Raw genomic sequence first — 19,304 nt, 5'->3', positions numbered from 1 at the left:
GGTTCACACGTGTAGTCGGTAGAGGCCTTGGCGAATGGGAGCGCGGCACGCCCCCGCGCACGTCATTTTACACCCTCGCCCTCTTCTGCTGCGCTGAGACCTACTTGCGGAGCGTATAACAATGGCTCCGTCGGTAGAGAACTCATGTAAGGCGTGTTATAGAACAATCCTTATTTTCTCAAATATCACGGTTGGAATGACATTTTTTATCGCCTGAAATCTTGCGCCGTCTGCTTTGATAATGTCACGCAACAGACTGCAGGCGGTACATCAATGCAGGCTTGTACAAGATACAACAAATTATTTAGGTTAGAGTACCAGGTAAAAATGTAATTACGCTGAGTACTAAATACTGAACCTCGAAAAGTACTTGAGCAAAAAAAAAAGTGGCTCGTCATTTTCAAGATACAATTTGTGAAATTCGCGATCAAACACAAAAAAAGCGAAGACAAAAAAAGGATGTCTTACAGATCCTCTCGTTTTCCCACGATATCTTCTTGCTACATGCCCCCCTTGCAGGCATCTCATCCGATAATGTCGCTTTCGCTGATATACCCCATGCTGTGCTCAGAGGAGGAGGAAGAGCAACATAAAACGAGTTTATGCCAGCAAGTCTCCTTGATGTGATGTGATAAAGAACTTGAACTACACCTGTTGTTATAATCAACTGTTCACTTCAAGCATTAAGATTTAGAGCCGTGCTTGCTCGCTATCACTCCATGAAACTCCATTCGTCTTCACTAGTTATGACAGACCTCGAGCATTCGCCAACAAGCCCTTCAGGCCAGCACATTGTCCCGCGTATACACTACACCTAAGGGCTGCTTTTGCGGGCTACGCCGTAGAACGACAGGGTACGCCAGAATATCTCAGATGAAATGTATGCATATGTAAGTGGTATTGCGCCGAACCAGAAGTTAAGCAGTTTCTTTACTTAAGTTTCTTGACTTAATCTTTTTCTCGACCTACCTGTCCTCAGAACAAAAATTAAAGGGAGTATCTTAGCTCTAGTATCTTAATTAAAGATACTAGAGACCGAGTTTTAAAAGTAATTGTGAGGTACCAAGTTACTCCCAAAAGTATTTAAGATAGAGTAACTTGAGTATAGTATTGAAGTTGCGTACAAGTCTGCATCAACGACAGAAGCTGCAAAACGACTTTGTGCTTGGCAGTGCAAGCAGCAGGGTCGCTTCATCAAATTGTGTCTTTAGCCAGCGTAAGCCAGGGTGCTACTCTGATAGACCTGAGGTGGCCACCTGCGGGCAGTTGTAGTTGTAGTGAGGTGAAATGAGTGTGAATGTCGGAGCATTCAAGCTAGGTACTACCTCCGTGATGGGTGCAATATATACCACAGTAACCGGCGTAAACTTTTCTATAACTGATTGATTTTCAAAACAGAACGTTACACTGCTTGCTTCCATCAAGAACCTTCAACAAACACGTCACTGAATGTGAAACTATGCAACAGCAAGTTGCTATACATTGAAGTAGTAATATGCGTGAGCTAGCGCATTTTTCTTTCTTCCAGGCATGCGGGGCATCTATATTACAACGGCAGTATTCTTCGCCATCGGTGTCATCATCACAAGCCTATTGGTCCACGGCGCCTTCAAGGTGATATGCTAAGCACGCTAACCTGATGTAACAAAAAAATTCACTGTACCTTTCGGCGCACTGCCAAACGCCCTCACGTCCCTCATTTTCGGCAACCGCGTCTCTATCTCCCGCAGCAATGGCGGCACATCGGCAAACTTTATACTAGCGCAAATGCTCCGCAGCGATGTACGATGGGGAGAACTTGAGTCGCGAGAGTGGTAGGGCCCCCCTTCCAATGCCCCTCTCCCTCGTACTGAAGCAAAGCGGTGTCACCGAAGCTTCAAAAGTGCGTCAAAGGAACGGCGCCATCCTTTCCAGTCGGGTTGAAGAGTATGGTGTCATTTTATTCCTTGTTGACCACCATAAAATTCTCATAATAACTAGAAAACAAGCCAGCGAAGAGGGACATCTCAACAAGTGAGCCGCCATGATAGATACGGTAGGCCTAGCGTGTTCCGAACGTGACTCCTACCCGTGCACCGTTCCCGCACGTCGCAGCACAAGGTTTAAAGAGTACGATACTCGTTCCTTACGGAATAAGACTCATTCCAAGCGTGATGACCGCTCCCGGTAGGAGCAACAGCACACGAGATAGGGGTAACTTTGGGGTAGTTTGTGGAAGGAACGTGGCCAACACCAGTAAATAATGGGCACACAATTTAATCTAACACAAGAGATCTGTGCACAGGCTGCCGGCTCACCACAATTGGACGTTGTCCTTGGGGCACAATCTGTGACGGCACAGTGTTGATGTACGCTGTCGAGCTGCTTGTTGAGAGGTTGCACAGTCTGAAGTCCGTTTCGGGCCTTGCGACACCAGTTGTTCCGTGTTCCCCGTCCAAGCGATGACTTCTCGCCGCAGGCGGTTCTGTGACGAGTCTTGGTCATCCGCCGTCACTTCTCTTTCTGCCTGGTTATGGAGCTGCTCCCCTTTTATGGACTCTCCAGTCGCCATTCACACTCACATCTCTCGCTTAGGGAAAAGCCGGCAAAGTAATGAAACGGCTTCCTGGAATCGGGGTTTCGTGTGAAGTCGTGATCGCCTTCCCTCTTCCCATCTGTCGTTTCAGTTTACGTGCCTTGCTAGCCTCCGCAGGCCACGGCTATTCCCTGCTTTGGGAAGAGTCGGGAAAACAGGGAAATTGCTAAAAAGAGAGCTTTATCCGCACTATATCTCCGTGCTAGACTTTGGTTCGTCAACAGTTGACTTAGCTCTAGGTGGGGGCGTTCAAACAATGTGCTGTCCATTCTTTTAAACGGCCGCTGTCACTCCAGGGGTGCTCATACACACCCAAAGAAGATGCTCGTAGAAGTATACGACTGGCCTGCTCGATGGGCTCATCTGGGGAGCCCATTTAGTGATTCTAGGAACCTCGTTTCCTAGGAACATCACGTTCGCCCCTTCTTCTTCTTCTTTTTTTGAAGACAAACGATACAGTCTGTTTTCTTTACATCACACTTGGCGTCTTGTAGTTTGAAAGTCTGTCTTTCACAAGAGTGCCCAACAGCTGTACACAGATGTTGACAACTACATGCCCCTTTCTGATACCTGGCATGGTCATCACAGTCTTAGATACCAGGGAAACTATGTAAATTTTTAAAACTATTTTGGATTCGTTAAATATTTACAACTTGTATACCCCGACTTCGGAGGGGATATCTACATTCTGTGATTCTGGGCGACGGGACCGGCATATTTACATCTGTTGTCACTTGCTCGGTTTGAGAGATACGTTCACACAATTCGAGCGCCGCAAAGTGATCCGGCCATGCCACACCTGATGGGAGTGTGTCACACGTTTCTGACGTGTCAAAATTTTGGAGTTTACCAGTGACACGCTATCGACGACGAGTACCTGTGTAACTCAAGGTTCCCGGACCCCACTTAGGTCATTTAACTCCACAGCTCTACCTGGCTGTATATCTCCACAGCTCTTGTTCCGGGTTCCCCGTCCGAGCGATGACTTCTTGCTGCAGGCGGCTCTATGCCGAGTCTTGGTCGTCCGCCCTCACTTCTCTTTCTGCCTGGTTATGGAGCTGCTCCCCTAATGAAACGGCTTCCTGGAATCGGCGGTTTCGTGTGAAGTCGTGATCGCCTTCCCTCTTCCCATCTGTCGCTTCAGTTTACGTGCACTGCTGGCCTCCGCAGGCCACGGCTATTCCCTGCTTTGGGAAGAGTCGGGAAAACAGGGAAATTGCTAAAAAGAGAGCTTTCTCCGCACTATATCTTCGTGCTAGATGTTGGTTCGTCAACAGTTGACTTAGCTCTGGGTGGGGGCGTTCAAACAATGTCGTGCTGTCCATTCTTTTAAACGGCCGCTGTCACTCCAGTGGTGCTCATACACACCCAAAGAAGATGCTCGTAGAAGTATACGACTGGCCTGCTCGATGGGCACACCTGGGGAGCCCATTTAGTGATTCTGGGAACCTCGCTTCCTAGGAACATCACACAAGGACACACAATGAGAGCAGACAAGACAAACACTTCGCACATTGCATGACACACGGAGCCCAGCGGAAGAAGGCACGACTTGGATTGGATTGGATACCAGGGGCGCCGAATGCGCCTGGCCTTCACGCGTAGAATCACGACCTACTAGATCATTGCGACCATGTCATATGGACCCCCTTCTAGCGCCGCATTTGGAGGCTAGCGGTGGCGCTAGTCATGGGCCGGGTTATTGCTTCCTCAATTTATACAGTACTGTGTACTATAGCTTAGCTTAGTACTTTTGTACAAGTGGTGGATGTCCCACGAGAGATGCTTCTTTCTAAAGTTTATAATCATCATCATTCTACGCGTTTTCATAGAAGCTGTTGGTGTCGTCTGCTACGGTAGTCATACATTCGCTTCTGCGTGTTCAAAATTCAAATTTCCATTGTCCAATCCTGATGGACATCTTGCGGGCCGATGAGTAGCGCCCCGTAGCGGATCGTGCGGACGGGCTCCTCATAGGGGTTGCCGATTATGACATGGTCGCTATAATCTAGTAGGTTGTGGGCTGAATTCACAATATCGACCATGGAGCCTCCCGGACTTCGACGCTGGGAGGACGTCCCGCCTCTGTACGACCCCTTTGCTCTCAGGGTTACCACTTATCCGTATTTAACCCGAACAGTTCGGAAATTCAAGGCTTGCGTTCGTTGTTCGGGTGAAGGTGTAATCCGGACATAAAATGTTCGGAAATTCAGAGTAAAAACCTCACGGCTTGAGTTTTTCGTTTGCGTCCTCGTCGCCAAGGATTGAGCGATAGCTATAATGAGCAATCAAAGCAACGTTGAGCCGCATGAAGGTACTGTAGACAAACTGTAATATATTATTAGAACCCTCCGTACGCAGCGCTCAGCTTTCAAGTCTCAAGAATTTGATACCGTCCCTCAGAATCCACTTGATCCAATCAGAGAGAGGGCAAAAACATAGAGGGAGGCGTGGCTGGGCCGAGCAGTAACCATAGAACCTATAGAACCCACATTTTGATGTACTTCATACTGCACGGGGCACAATGCAAATGAATTGACTGAACCAATAAAAATGCGAAGTTATGCATTCAAGCCGGCCAATCAGGGGTCTTACTGCTTGTCTCGCCTTTCGACGTGACCTGGCTACCACAGACTTCTACTGGTTCTCCGCCTGATGCCCAGTTATGTGTAGACTGAAATAACTAAAGCAACATTTGGTTAAAGCTCTTTGTGATATATATTTGTTATTTATTTGTATATTTATACTTGGTCAACTTTGGTCACTATTTTGTTGGAGAGCATCAGACGAGTTGAGGGCATCGATTTTTATCACCAGCAGCGACAATCACCCCCCCCCCCTTCCCGGTGTTCAGTATTTGCAGACGGAAAAGGTGGTGTGGTAATGAGAGAGGACTTCCTCTACAGTGGCAACCCCCCATTACTCTCTCTCCCAGCTTTTCTTCTAGCCTCTCTCCTTATGATTTCCATGTTGACCACTGCCCACGGTATCGCAAATGCCACGTGAAACAGTGGCGCTTTTTGACTGCTATTCGATGGAATACATTACAAGAGCAGACGCCGGATGTTGCGAGCATGCCGGAATTCCGTCTCTGAAAAAAGGCGAAAACGTCATTTCCTACACCACCAATCTGAGCACGGCCGTGAGAAAAGGGATGCCGCGGCCGCGCAGGCGTCGTGACGGCGCCTTTCTCCTGCGAGCGCTGCTCTCTCACTCTTGTTAGGGAGTGACGTCACGCCGATGTCGTTGCCGCTGGAGCCTCTGCAGCTGCGGAAGGAGCCCTGGTCTTTAAGGTTCGTCTATTTAATATCAACGCACTTTTTGAACAAAAAAATTAGCCAAATAGATTGTCGGCCGATGCCAAACATAATGATATCGGTTTCATAGATGGGTTTCCGGATGCGGCTTACCTTTGAAGAAATGCTATCACATTTAAAATCTGATTGTGGTGAAAACTGCAGTTACTGCAGATTAAATATCGGCGTAGCATATTTCCAGGCCGTAGAGCGGAGGTTTTTTCGCCATTCGCACGAACCAAGCTTCCTTATGAGCAAGGCACCACGTCTCGCTCATCAATGAAGGGTGTTTCAGTTAAATCCCCGGGCTAAATAATTCGCGAACGGTGCAAGAATCCAAGAACTTCCTTTTTTACAAGTATCTGTCCGATATCACCTACAAGCTGCGCACCGTGTGAATGAGTGGGAGGAGCTCATTATTTAAATAAAATTCAAACGAGTTTAGTGAAAAAGATAACTTCTAAAGCAGGGTGCTGTCGGCATTGAAATGGGTACTACCCCTTTTGGGGTCTTTAGTGGACACCTTTTGGAGAAAAATCTGCCACCGAAGCGGGTCATTTGTTGCAGTAATCAATTGGTTTCGGTTTTCATATTTTTGTCTCGGCAAAAGGACGTAATTCATTGGTGGATAAGGGAGTGGAAGAGCGTCCTTTTGCGCATCGCGTGGATCTCTCTGCACGTGTCACTCGCACAGGCGGTATGTATTTCGTCATAAAGTTAAGGTGATGAGCTATGAATGGGAGAATAATAATATATATATATTAAATTAATATTAAATTTTAAAAGATGGACAAGGTGGATTACGTTCTGTGAATTCGGTTTCCGTTATCGTTACCTCTCTTGAATTTCGTTTCCGTTTCGGTTTCTGGTAATGAAACAGAAAATAATTTTGTTTCTGTTTGTACTTTTGTTTCCTGCGGTATTTGGGTAATTACCGTTTCCACTACCGTTTTCGATAACGTACCCTGACTGAGTTCACTATGACAACCATGTGACATATGAGACACACGACTGCTACTTTCTTTTCATTTTTACTTTTTAAGTATAATTTTATTTACTTTACTGTATCTTTACTTACTCTGGAATACACCAAACGAAACTTACCTTGCTCTAGTCGGTTTCCCCCGCCGGCTATTTCCAATGCACGGCCAATTCTTTTCCATCTAAAATATGTCATGCGGGAGCAATTATATGGTGTCCTTTCTTTCTCTGCTAATAGATAAGGGTTTGCTCTTTGGAGCTAGGAACTATTAACTAAAAAAAAACAGCAACGCGACACGATCTCTGTTACCCCTTACCACCTGTTGGACACCTGGTTTTTGTCAAAGATTCAGTGTGTCACGTAGCGTGTCGTGTCTCGGGTTCCATCGTTCCTATACTCATGTATACCAGCTCGGCCTTTTGCCTTCGTCATGGGATGTATTTCCTTTCCTGGCGGAACTCGTGCAGGCCGACTGCTGCGGAATTATATTCTCTCGTTTTATTCTGTTCAGACTTTTGCGGGTTTCTAAAGGAATACATAGTGGGTGAGAGCCCCGCTTGTGTTTTTGTTTATATATTTACTTTTGTATTTATTTGTACCTTAAGGTACCGGGGGCAATTATATAACGGGAGAAAGGGGGCAAACAAGAAGGATGACAATAGTAACATACACGCAATGACAAAATATCACATATAGCACCTCTCAATTGGACAGAATGGGATATAATAACAACAAAAGGCGGTATGCTGTTCCGTACTGACATTGTCAAAGACATAAACGATTTTTTTTTAAATTCGCACTCTAAGACAAGCGACGTGGCAAGGATGTTGTTATGTGCGGATAAGTGGACGAGACGAACGAAACAGTTAAAAGGAATGTGTGAAGAGTATAATTTTTGAAACATGCATTATCAAGCTATTTGTCTGCGCAGTTCACGGTACGGAATACCAACATCTTGCTTCATTGCTGTCACACTTGCAACATTGAAATAACTAGATGTCACGAATCTCACGGCTCTTTTTTGAACTGCTTCTAATTTTGAAGCGAATAGCAACCCAGTCAACCACGAAATGTAGAATCAACGTTGAAATAACATTGCAAATCTTCGTTCTTCTTTTTTTTTTTTTGCGTCCGCACTTTGCAGTGTCCATAAGTATGTGTGGGGAAGTGGGGCTAGTTTTCGTATCGAGCCCCCCCCCCCCCCCCTACCTCCTACCTTGGAGGTCTGGCTACGCCACTGATTCTACGTTCCACCAACAGTCGGTATTGACTGAAAAAAAAAAAAAAAGAGAGAAAGAGTGCTTCGCGAGAGGTGCTTACAACATATATGCGTTTGTGTGTGTTTATACCCTGTTTTATCCACTTCAACGAGAACTAGGCTGGCATATCGCTCGAAGATAGACTAAATAATGCGTCTATATTCTTTCCTGTACAAAACCGGAAACGAGTGATTTAGGTCTGTTGATATCTTTTGATTGCCTCAAAGCTGTCCGAGTAAACGAAAAGAAAGCAATAATGTTGTCTTTCTGTAGCATTTGAGGTGTTTCTTTGTGCCATGCTATTCCTTTTTTTACACCATGTGATTTCTTCCCGGCTTTTATACGGGATTAGATACTCACCATATATTTAACGCGTTTCTAATACGATCAATTTTATTCCATGCAGTCCAAGCGTAATTTTATCTTCCCATTCCTCGTCTTTGAAGTGATCATCCTGGTCTACCATGCCATCAACATAATCTACAGCAGCGTTATGTACTCCAGGACCAATGTAAGTGGTGCAGTGAGTGTCGGTGTAAGAGAAGGCAAAACGACACTCGTGACAATGCATTTCAGGTGTACCTTGATGTAGAGGGTTAGCCAAGGTGAAGTACCGTGTTTCATTCGCTTTTGTAAAGAATACCGATGATCATCAATGACGTCTGGAGTGCTAAGATTCAAATATTTCAGTAAAATATCTCGAAATATTTAACAAGTCAGTTTTAATAATAAATATTGATAGGTCGAATATTTTCAGTCTGCAGATTTGTTACAGTAAATTACGGGAAATTAAAAGCAGTTTCGTTCCCATACATTGTCAATACCCCATTCCACCATCATCTTGAGCTGACTGGAATCCTCAGGGCTTTGCAGTTAACTCTGGAAAGCATATTTCCTACAAGTGGTACAACAGAACTGCATATGCTTGTAACTTGAAAAAAAAAAAAAAAAAAAAAAAACTGGAAATTAAATGTCGTAACAAAGTTTAGGCTGCTACGAAACTACGCAAGTGCGCATACACACGAGGATTAGCAGGCTGTATAGGCCATTGGAAATGTTAAGAGCAGCGGTTTTTTAATGTTCAGTTTTGTCACAAGGAATTGAACCAAGTTGTAATTATCGTATAATAGTTTAGCACCTAATACGTGTTTCATCGTATAGCTCGGCTCCCAAACTTACTTTTTATTCATCGTATCTTCATTAAAAACTCCGAACTTTATCTTGGCGAACCCTGTACACTAGCGAACGTACAAATCTCGCTACAGTCTCGCGCTATGTGTCCAAACATCTATCCTGAAGACCACACGCGGGACAAATTATCCCGCTTGGTGAACATAATCTTTTGATCTAGCGGTACGGAAGAAGTGTGGGTCGAAAAAGACGAAGATTCGGTCACATCTAAACACAGCATTCGGTCACATCGGTCTAAAACACAGCTTTCCCCCATATTTGGGTACTCACATTTCCAAAGGAGAGACGGTGAAAATATCGGTACCGTTGGACTTCAAAACATTTCACTGGCTACTTGGGAAACGTCCTGATGCTCTCTAAAATTCAACAACCATTAAGTCTAACAGTTTCACAAGAAGAGATAAAACGACAGCACATCCGACGGTTTTGACTGTAGCAGCAGCGTGAACGGAGACAGGTCGTGCATGCATTGCACAGCACACGATCAACACCCTAAGAAGAAGAAAAAAGAGTAAATGGAGAGTAACTGGAGGTTTTACTCCTTTTATACTCTCTTGGAAGAGTTTTTACCCTCTTGGTACGCTTCACGTGCAGGGTTACTCTTCCGAGCTTGACTATCTCTTCAGAACGAGTTTACCATTAGGTGAAAACGAGTAAATGGAGAATAACTCGAAGAACGTAGTCCTGTCGGAGCTTCACGAATTGCACCCTGTAACAGGACAACTTTCATACTCGAGATACGAAGTGTTACCATTACTTTTTAAAAGGGTGATCTCAGTGACAATATTTTTACACTATTAAGAGTTGGGTATGCTCTTTTTTTTTTCTCTCAGAGTGAACCTCCTTGGTCAGTGGCGTGTCTGTATACTCTAAGAATTGTTCTTTCTGTCTTTTTGGGTACAAGTGTGCTGTTCCAAATTTTTAACCCCTTTGGAGTAGAAAGTGAGGTAGAAGCAGTTCAACCCTGGCCATTTCTATCCCAGGGGTACAACAGTCCAAACCCCACAGTGGGATGGCCAGTTCTACGCCATTCATTGTAAAATTCTACCCGTGAATGATGAAATGTTGTTCCACTAAGGCTATCTATTTTCTGCTTCATGTGGGAGACGCCTTTCACTGGTTCTGCACGCTGGACTTTTTCGTGAGCTGCCTTTTGCATATTAACCATTGCTCATTTCTTTTTCAACAGGTGGCAGCCAGCAACATCGCTCTCAATATCGTCGCGGGAATTATTGGAGTGTGCTTGCAGGTAAGTCCCTTTCAGCCCTGCAGAAATACTCTGCGATAAAATCGAAAATCCGGTCGAGTGAAATGAGGTTGCTTCTAACTTCGCCCGCATAATCTATTTCTCTTACCTCCAGCATGTGTAAACTCTTGACTAGAGAAACAGCTCCAGACAGGCGGTGCATAGTGGCCGTGCTGCAATTCTCGCTTGCAGTATTTATTTCTCTACAACGAGGGCCTAAAGGGCATTACAGAGGGAGTGGATGTACATTTCATGAATGCAAAACGAGTCACATCAACAGCATTTTAAAATACTGGTTTGAAGCATGTTACATAGAATTGCAGTGTCAACGTAGAATATCCAGGGAACTGGTAAGGAAATGTTGAGGGAAGTGCCTCGGGACGAGAGCCACCGATATTTCGGACAGGGAATGTTATTCCGGACACCGCCCTCATCACTTGCATGGTATATAAAGGGTTAGGGATGACGTGTTAAAGATTCATGGGTACTGTGGTGTTGCAGGCTGTGCATGTGCCCACCAAGTATGGCAAAGTCATTTCCTCTGTGGCTCTTGAGGATCTCCATGGCGAACTCAGGTCGAGGCTTACCTGAGGCCCTTTTAGGCCCAAGTGGAACATTGCTCCCTTCATATGATTCGTCGTTTTGTCAGATATTACTAGGAAGGGTGCTCATCGAATGCTGAGTACCGCCAAAAAGTGCGTCCCTCGGAGTTGTACTTTCTCGGTCGTAACTCGATCTAATCAGTGACTGTTTAGACTGACCAGTTCTGACATTCACTGATATGTATCTCATTCCTATATACTTGTATATGGGGTTCTTTAAACGTTGTGTTCGCCCCGCAAGCGTTGCTTGTAAATTCCTTTCTTTTCAATGTCTCTACTCGAGAATTCTTCATGATATAAACTGATTTTCTCATATAGCTCTTATATTTGCAGTGTACGCATGCTAAACAAGCAGGAGTCGTGTTCATATGTCTACTCAGTTAGTGGGCCAAAATAGAGTGACGTTATCGAGTCCGACAGTGATGAACCTCGTCCCTCGTTTCTTCGCAGGTTTATTTCTACTTCGTCATTCTGTCTTTCTACAAGCAATTGGAATCCGAAGAACGGGATCCTCATCAGACCGTGGCCTATGCCCCCCCTGGAGGTCCAATGCCCAACTACTATACTCCTGGCCAGGGAAAAGTCTGAAACGACAAGCCCCATCACGATGCCTCCTTCTGTCATAGTTCATGCGTCACTCACACGTTATTCGTACCTATAATTTGCCACGAGGTCAAGCGACCTCTGTTTGGCAGCCACCTCAATATTTGCCTTCCTAAATAGCTGCGAGCCCAAAGAAGTGGGGAAGAGCAATAGAAATGTGCATATTTTTATACCTTTCGCTTTGTACGAGAGTATAGTCCTGTGCATGTGTGGAGGTGAGGGCTGCTCCTTTTCACCTAACTGCTCTCAATTTGATGTCTTGCGGCATACCATTCCACACTCATGCGAATGTTTGCAGAGTACATTTATTATTGTCAGCTTCATGTTCAATATTATGGAATACATCATTTCCGAAAGCGTTCGTTTCACACGTAGCTTTCTCATTTATGCGTCTTGTTGTTGTTGTTGTTGGACGTTGATGCAATGTTTTCATTTTGTTCCCATGTTGGTGCACAACAGAATCGTGCACCCACATGGCTGACGACTGCAGCTATGCAGTATACCTCAGCAGGTTTAGTAATTAGGAAAAGGCATTCGGAAATGTGACACACACATTGCTTTTCTGGTTCAGAAGGTTTGAATCGATCAATTCCAATCACAGATTTCACTTCTATTTACAATGATGATTTGACATGTTTGACAACGCGTAGTTTCTTGGGTCCTGCTTTCGTGTTACCAAGTGACCTTGAAATGACCGGAGTCTCCATGCTACGCTGATGACTTCGGAGCATCATTAGAAAGGTTGCCAAACCTTCCTGCTTTGTACCTGTTTCTTCAAACGAATAAAAGAAGTTCGTGATTAAAACAAAAGGCCTTGAGTTGTGCTTCTGCCTCTCCTTTCTGACGTTATTGAGGACGCGCCACATGCGTCGTGGTGAATCACTATCGAAATTTGTGGGGACAAGTGGGGATAACGTAGGGCTTTGTTTTTCCGACTTTCTTGGTATGTCTTGGTATGTAGTGGTATTGATGGGAAGAGTTCTTCGTATGAATGCCTTGTAACGTGAACTGACCGCGATACTTTTCGACGCCGTTGTGGAAAGCCCGATGATTTCTGCTGTCTCAAATATACAGGGTGGTCCACCAACCATAATAGAAAGTCATAGTAAAAAACGTAGGCCCCGGAGAGACATGCGGTCAAGGGATTTTTTTCTGCCAATAACTTTTGCCACATATTGGTAACATTTTATTTGTTTTTATTTCATTTCAATTGACTTAAAGTTAATTTCTTGAACTAAACTCCGAAATTTCCCAAGGCAACCTAACGTTTTCTTTGTGGACATAGGTTCCCCATGGTCATTTTACTCAGTACAACACATAATCCCACTCGTAATGCAATGGCAATTGCCGAAATAAATTCGCCGAAAATCCGTGGAAATGAGCGCTTGGCTCAGCCTCTTTTTTGGCGGCTTGTGGTTTGAGCGCAAAGCTGCGAAGAAAGGAGGTTACATTGACACGCCACACGAAGTGGGAAAGGGTTACAAGCCTTACCCACGGAAAAAACACGCGAAGTGAGTGCGGGAATCAGAGCTATCTTATCAAAAATGAGGTCACCCGACGGCTTGTAACCTTTTCCCGCCGCGTGTGGCGTGTCAGTGGACTGTGGGCCCATATGGAGTAAACAAGTTCCCAGTCTCGGAAGACAAAATCGGCGAAAGAACTGTCCAAGTTCTCAGAGACACCAGCTGCAGTACGATGATCGTGAGTAAAGATTTGTTGAGCAGCGAAGAGCTAACAGGCAGGGACTGAAACCGAAACGAATATCGGTTCGGTTACGAGATTCACTGTTCTAATATTTGCCGTTACCGGTAACCAAACAGTTGAACCGGTATTTTTTTCGGTTTTATCTGTAGAATGCTGCCAGACTGCGTGGATGTCGCAAAATGAGCTACAAAGTGGAAACGGGTAAAAATAAACATATTGCACTCCGAAAGGGCGGTGCAGTGCCGTCTGCCAGGTCAACTCTTTCTTCAAACTTCAGACTCTTTCTTCAACGCATTTTTGCTGTTTACGGCATTCCCCGTAAAAAGAATTTGTTGCGCTCTCTATTATCTCGTGCATATTAATTTCGCTCATGCTGTAACAGGCTACAAGGCAAGAAAAACCGCGTGCGTTCAGCGGTTAATCGAACAGATGTGGAAACAAACAACGTGTAACGCTTGGAATCTTAAATGATTACAATAACACAGTTCGTAACCCATAAGGGACGTACGCAATACATGTCATACCATGCGAATGTCATCAGATTATGGGTCCAAGCGCATAAGATGCTATCTTGTCTAGAGAACTTCTGAATGAAAAAACACATCTACTTTATCTATCTACTTTATCTACATATCTACTTTATCAGGTTGGTTTGGTTTTAAGAAAAAATAAATGGAGATTTTGGCTTCACTAATGTGAGGCCCGCAACTCCACATCACTTGCACCAGTTACTTTGGTGGAAAACTCCTCGAATGATGATGCCAATGAAGGTGAGCAGGATGATGGCGATAATGATGCTGATGATGACGATTAGTGGTGCTGGTGATTTCAACAGAAAAGAAGTGCACACACACTGAGATGTCACAGAACGCGCAAACACGCAACACGCAAACAGTCAAACAGCAAAACCCACAAAACGCACTCAAAACTTGTTGTCTGCCATCAATGTCCCGGAAAAATTTCACTATGGCGGAGAACGCCCGGTGTCTGACACTGTGATTCCAGGGCCCAAGTACTCTTGAAATGCTGAGCGGACGGCCGTCCACTGCTGCCAGCTCCGACTGTAGAAGGCGACGAGCTTCAGTGTATCGTACGCAGGACATCAAAATGTGCTCTACATCTTCCACAACACCGCACATGGAGCAGTTTGGGGAGGCTGCTTTTCCGATCATGGGTGTAGAGGGCTATTGCTGTATGGGACCTTCAGACAAAACCGGTGGATTAGGGTCTCCATGGACCGAGGAAGCGAGGCTGGGTCCATGAACGAAAAGCCTGGATCTATGCTGATCAGTGGCGGCCTTCCAGAATCACGGCGCCACGGGTCCCTACTTAGTTTCTTCGTCAAAGTAGACTGCATTAAGCGGGTGTCAAAGGGAGTAAAATACACCTTACAAACCGGGCCGGACTGATGTGCCCGGGAAGTTGCTCCATCCGCCGCGTCATTCCCAGGTATGCAGGAATGGCCAGGGACCCACTGAAGTATGATGTCGTGTCCATGTGCTACACACGCGTTGTAAGTCTTAATGGCGTCGTGTACGACTGAAGCAAGACGTGCTGATCCGCCCGGCGCTTGTAACGCTCGCAATCCGGTCTGTGAATCACTGTGAACAACCCATGATTTGTGGTCTTCATGTGCTTCTATAAATTACATCGCCATATAGTTGGGATGTGGAGTGCAAACTATTCGGTGGTGCCAGAATATCTGCGAATTCATTTAAGGAACTGTAAAGTGAAATTTCACCCCCCCCCCCTGTTTCTGTGTGCGACCAGGTAGAGTTTGCCCATCACACAGAGCACACAGAGCCTAAGCGTTCAAAGCGCGTTAATTATTACACAAGATAAGTTAGAAAAGTTAAATCGGACGATATGTCGCGCACCACAACAGCTGAAAAAGTCATGATGAGTACTCCAGTCACGTGATACTTAATTATTATACGATGAACTTATGACTGGTTAATAATTACTTGTAAGCACTACTTTGAGAATCACAAGAATTACCGGGACAATTCTTCAAAATATCGAAGAAACAGTATCCAAAAATACTGTCGGCGCCCCCTATTTGCTCTCCTCCCAACCATATCGCGCAGCGTGAATTGTGTCTGGCGAAGTTCGTGCGTGAAAAGGGTTCTTTTCCAGCCGAAATTGAGCAGAACTTCACCTGACAGCAATGCCAGGTATCTACTGTAATGTTCGGGGATGTACCAACCGTGCTCTTTCGACAAGGGACGTTGTGTATCACAAGATTCCAAGGGATAATGTGAGAAAACGAAACTGGTTCGAAGCGCTTGGTCAGGACATTCGTGATTCAGGCCGTATCTATTCAACGCATTTTTCTGACGAGTCGTACGAAGTGGTAACAGCGGACGGTCGAAGACGTCTCAAACCGACCACAGTCCCAACACTAGTGTTTCTCCTTGCGCGGACGCGAACATCAGTGCACACGAGGTATGTATTTACTGACACATAGGAATAGTTGGTTGACTAAATTGAAATTGACTTTTGTGATGTGTACACTGCGTCATGTACTAAACGGAATCATTGACTACAGTTGTATTCAGAAATTTTTTCCTTGAACAGACGAGCAGTGGCCCTGACCCGTCGCAGGAGTGGTTTCTGGTAGGTTTTGCTGTAGAGCTGGAGCTTTGACTCTTGAATGACCAGTGAAAATTTGACGCTGCTGTGTTCCTATTATTGCAGGCTGATAGCAGTGATTTTAGCAATCTGTGCATGATTGTAGCAGTACCCACCGCAGATGACTGCACATTGGCTACTACATCGGCGGGTAGCAATTCTAACGTAGGTGTCTGTGAATAGAGAACCGTGGTTTGTGAAGAACAAAGGGAAGTATCTCAATTTTTACAGCGGGTTACCGCAAATGAAGCTAGTCTCCCAGAGTGCGATCACACATATTGTAGACCTACAATGTTTTCAGACTTTAAGTATGAAATAAATTGTGTGGTAAACACTGACTGTATAATTCATTTATACCAGCGACACAGGTTTCCATCATAACGGACGAGAAAGTGGAAGTCAGAAGTGAAAGCACGCAAACAGATCATTCACCGTCAACACCTGTCAACATGTCTCCGGTGATGGTTTCAACACCTATTGTCCGTACACCATCATGCCCAGAGGTAGGGCATGCATTTGATTTGTTTAAAATTTATTTTTATTTTATTTATGAAATACTGCAGACTCCGTTGGAGTCCGAGCAGGAGTGGTCTCTGACACTACACAGAGGTGACAACATAGAAATTTTGAAATTCCGCATTCCTTACAGGTGCATGATATGACTATGTCTTCACCAGTGATGCAGCCAGCTGATGAGTCATTCCGCATATCTGTAGACGACAGTTTTGAATGGTACATAGCCTGTTCATACAAGTTTGCAGATACTACACGCCCTTCCACTTTGCAGTGGTGTGCCCTCTGCTTCACCAATTCATCAGAAGTAGTACATCGTATTTGAAGCTCCATTGTTAGAACTGTTCGAGAAATGCAGGGCTTGCGGTGCGGCGTGCAAAGTGGGCACAGAGGTTCGAGGGACATTGAGGGGCAGCTGAGTGCCCAAGTGAGCACACTTTATCTTGGAAAAGCCAGCCAGAGGTGAACAGGATGGCTGCAGGAAACATCTTGCTGTCTGGCGCAATAGTTTTCAATGGGGCTAGTGCAACCAAGGTAAGTACTGAGGTTCGAGGGACACTGAGGGGCAGCTGAGTGCCCAAGTGAGCACACTTTATCTTGGAAAAGCCAGCCAGAGGTGAACAGGATGGCTGCAGGAAACATCTTGCTGTCTGGCGCAATAGTTTTCAATGGGGCTAGTGCAACCAAGGTAAGTACTCATAGGCTGTTATGTTAGCACACACTCAAATGACACCTTGTAGTTGGGTAGTTTCATTTTAAATCGAACAACGTGTGAAAGTCGTATTTTTTAATTCGCCCAGAAAAAATATATGTTAGAGGACAGTTCAAACGACGCAAATCGCGCCACGTACGATGCTCGTGCGTGGAGTAGTTTCCGCGTAAGAGAGGGGGAAAGTCGGAGGCTGCTTGGGCGCACTTTCTTCTGGGCCGACTTTGACGGGATCTAGCACCGCTGACCTTATGTCTAGGAACTGGAGGAGTTTTGTGATTATAGGCTGCACCATAGACACTGTCGACAGCCACTCAGAGAACTCTGAGAGCCACAGATTTTCTGTTAAAAAATGCCAAACTTGGCATAATCGTTCAAAAAGGCCAAATTTTGTTACCAATTTGCTTCATGACGGAACCTCTGAGAACATCGAGCTTAGTGCCATTCCATAGGACGTTGAAAGAGCTTTCGTGCTGTATAGAATTCATTTTTCTCAGCCCAGTTTTTTCTGTGTTATTAACTTGGGAATCACACATGGTAGGCGAAAATTGCCAATGTTGCATCTCAATTTTCTCAAAAATGCCATCTTCGATTTCCTTGATTATTTTTCAAAAGGTGGCGTCATGTCTCTACTTTAGACGTCAAGTGAGACAATCTTTTATTTTTGCCTTGGAGATGCGCAGCGATTTTTTTTTTTTGTCAGGCAGGGTGCACGAGGCTGCGGCCTTGCGCGCCTCACCCACGAGCACGCGACCTTCAACCTCTTCTTTGCTACATGTGTCCCGTTGACGGAGAAATCAATGACCACACTGCGTGAGCTTGTTGTAGTGTCCCCGGAGCATCACTTTACGTTTACCCAATGGTCTCTCAGTTCCGTCAGGCTGATTCAAACCATGGGAGAGTACATGAGTTGCCTGTGCGCCCTTGACGAGAAGCCCCAGTTCGACGAACATACCGACAAAGCAGTGAGAAGAAACGAAGCGCTTCGTAGAGATCTTTATTCACTGGTAACATCTTAGCTTTTGTTTCAGGTTGCCGCCAGTCCCTCAGGCAGTGTGAAAGGCACATCCTTTTCATTGGTAGAAGAACGAAAACCGAAAGTTTCGAAAAACGTAAAATGTGCCCATTGCGAGACCCCTGCAAGTGGTGGCTGCCACCATTGGATTAGCATCATCCGATAGCTTTAGACATGACCTTTCACATGATATAAAGTGACTGGGTTCAAGCGCATTCTTTGTCCGCCTAGTATCGCAAAACCACGAGTGGTACGCGAAAATTTTGCATGTTCGATCTTAATTATTTCTAAAGAGCCGGAATGTTTTTCACGATTTATTCCACAGGTGCAGAATTATGCCGGTACTTTGCGGTGCTGGTAAAGTACCTTTCCTCTTTTTGATTGAGACGTAGGGCTACCTTTCCGCGGAGCTATTTTTCCACACAAAGGCGCTCTTCGTATGTTTACGAGCGCGTTTTGCTTCGTAGTCTTTGCTTTGTAATTTAATGCCAGGTGTTGCGTTATGTACTTATTTTGCACTTATGGTACGTATGTTTATTTTCTCCTTTGGAGACGCAGGGCAGTACTTTCGCGGGCGACTTGAACTTGCTATTACGCACTTTCATGGGAGTCGCACGCACGACGTGTGCGTATACGCACGTGCGCATATTCACTATTCTCCCGCACATGTGCTTGAGGCAATGCACATACGCGCGCTATGAGGCTGTCGTGCGAGTTAATATTAAGAAGGCAGAACTACGGCCACAGGGGACAGAAAGTTACAACACCTGAGAATACAAATTTGTGGTCGCGTGGTTGCAGTCGCCTCTTAACTTGGGCGCAATAAGTGATAGTTCCGAAGGTGTGCATGCTCTCTTTAATTAGTTTTATGCTCCGTAGCGTTATTTCGGAACCACGACGAGTGGTACAAAACCCGAAAGACCGCTGTTATGACAGTTGCTGCTCTCAAGAATAACACGTTCGCCCTCACCGAGATGT

General features: G+C 45.2%; 1 protein-coding gene across 1 annotated transcript in view; it reads left to right on the top strand.

Moving 5' to 3' along the window:
• Positions 1-12,572, top strand: part of LOC135394448 (lysosomal-associated transmembrane protein 4B-like) — a 59,806-nt gene extending 47,234 nt beyond the window's left edge. Inside the window, exons 3-6 of the mRNA XM_064625184.1 lie at positions 1,529-1,614; positions 8,519-8,623; positions 10,493-10,552; positions 11,602-12,572. Coding sequence (XP_064481254.1) covers positions 1,529-1,614; positions 8,519-8,623; positions 10,493-10,552; positions 11,602-11,739 — 389 coding nt within the window. The 3' untranslated portion in view covers positions 11,740-12,572. The remainder of the gene's footprint in view (positions 1-1,528; positions 1,615-8,518; positions 8,624-10,492; positions 10,553-11,601) is intronic.
• The last annotated feature ends 6,732 nt before the right edge of the window (positions 12,573-19,304 follow it).

The sequence above is a fragment of the Ornithodoros turicata genome, chromosome 5 (genome assembly GCF_037126465.1).
Source record: "Ornithodoros turicata isolate Travis chromosome 5, ASM3712646v1, whole genome shotgun sequence".
NCBI lineage: Eukaryota > Metazoa > Arthropoda > Arachnida > Ixodida > Argasidae > Ornithodoros > Ornithodoros turicata.
The sequence above is the reverse complement of the archived record's forward strand: the minus strand, read 5'-3'. Positions and strand labels throughout refer to the sequence as shown.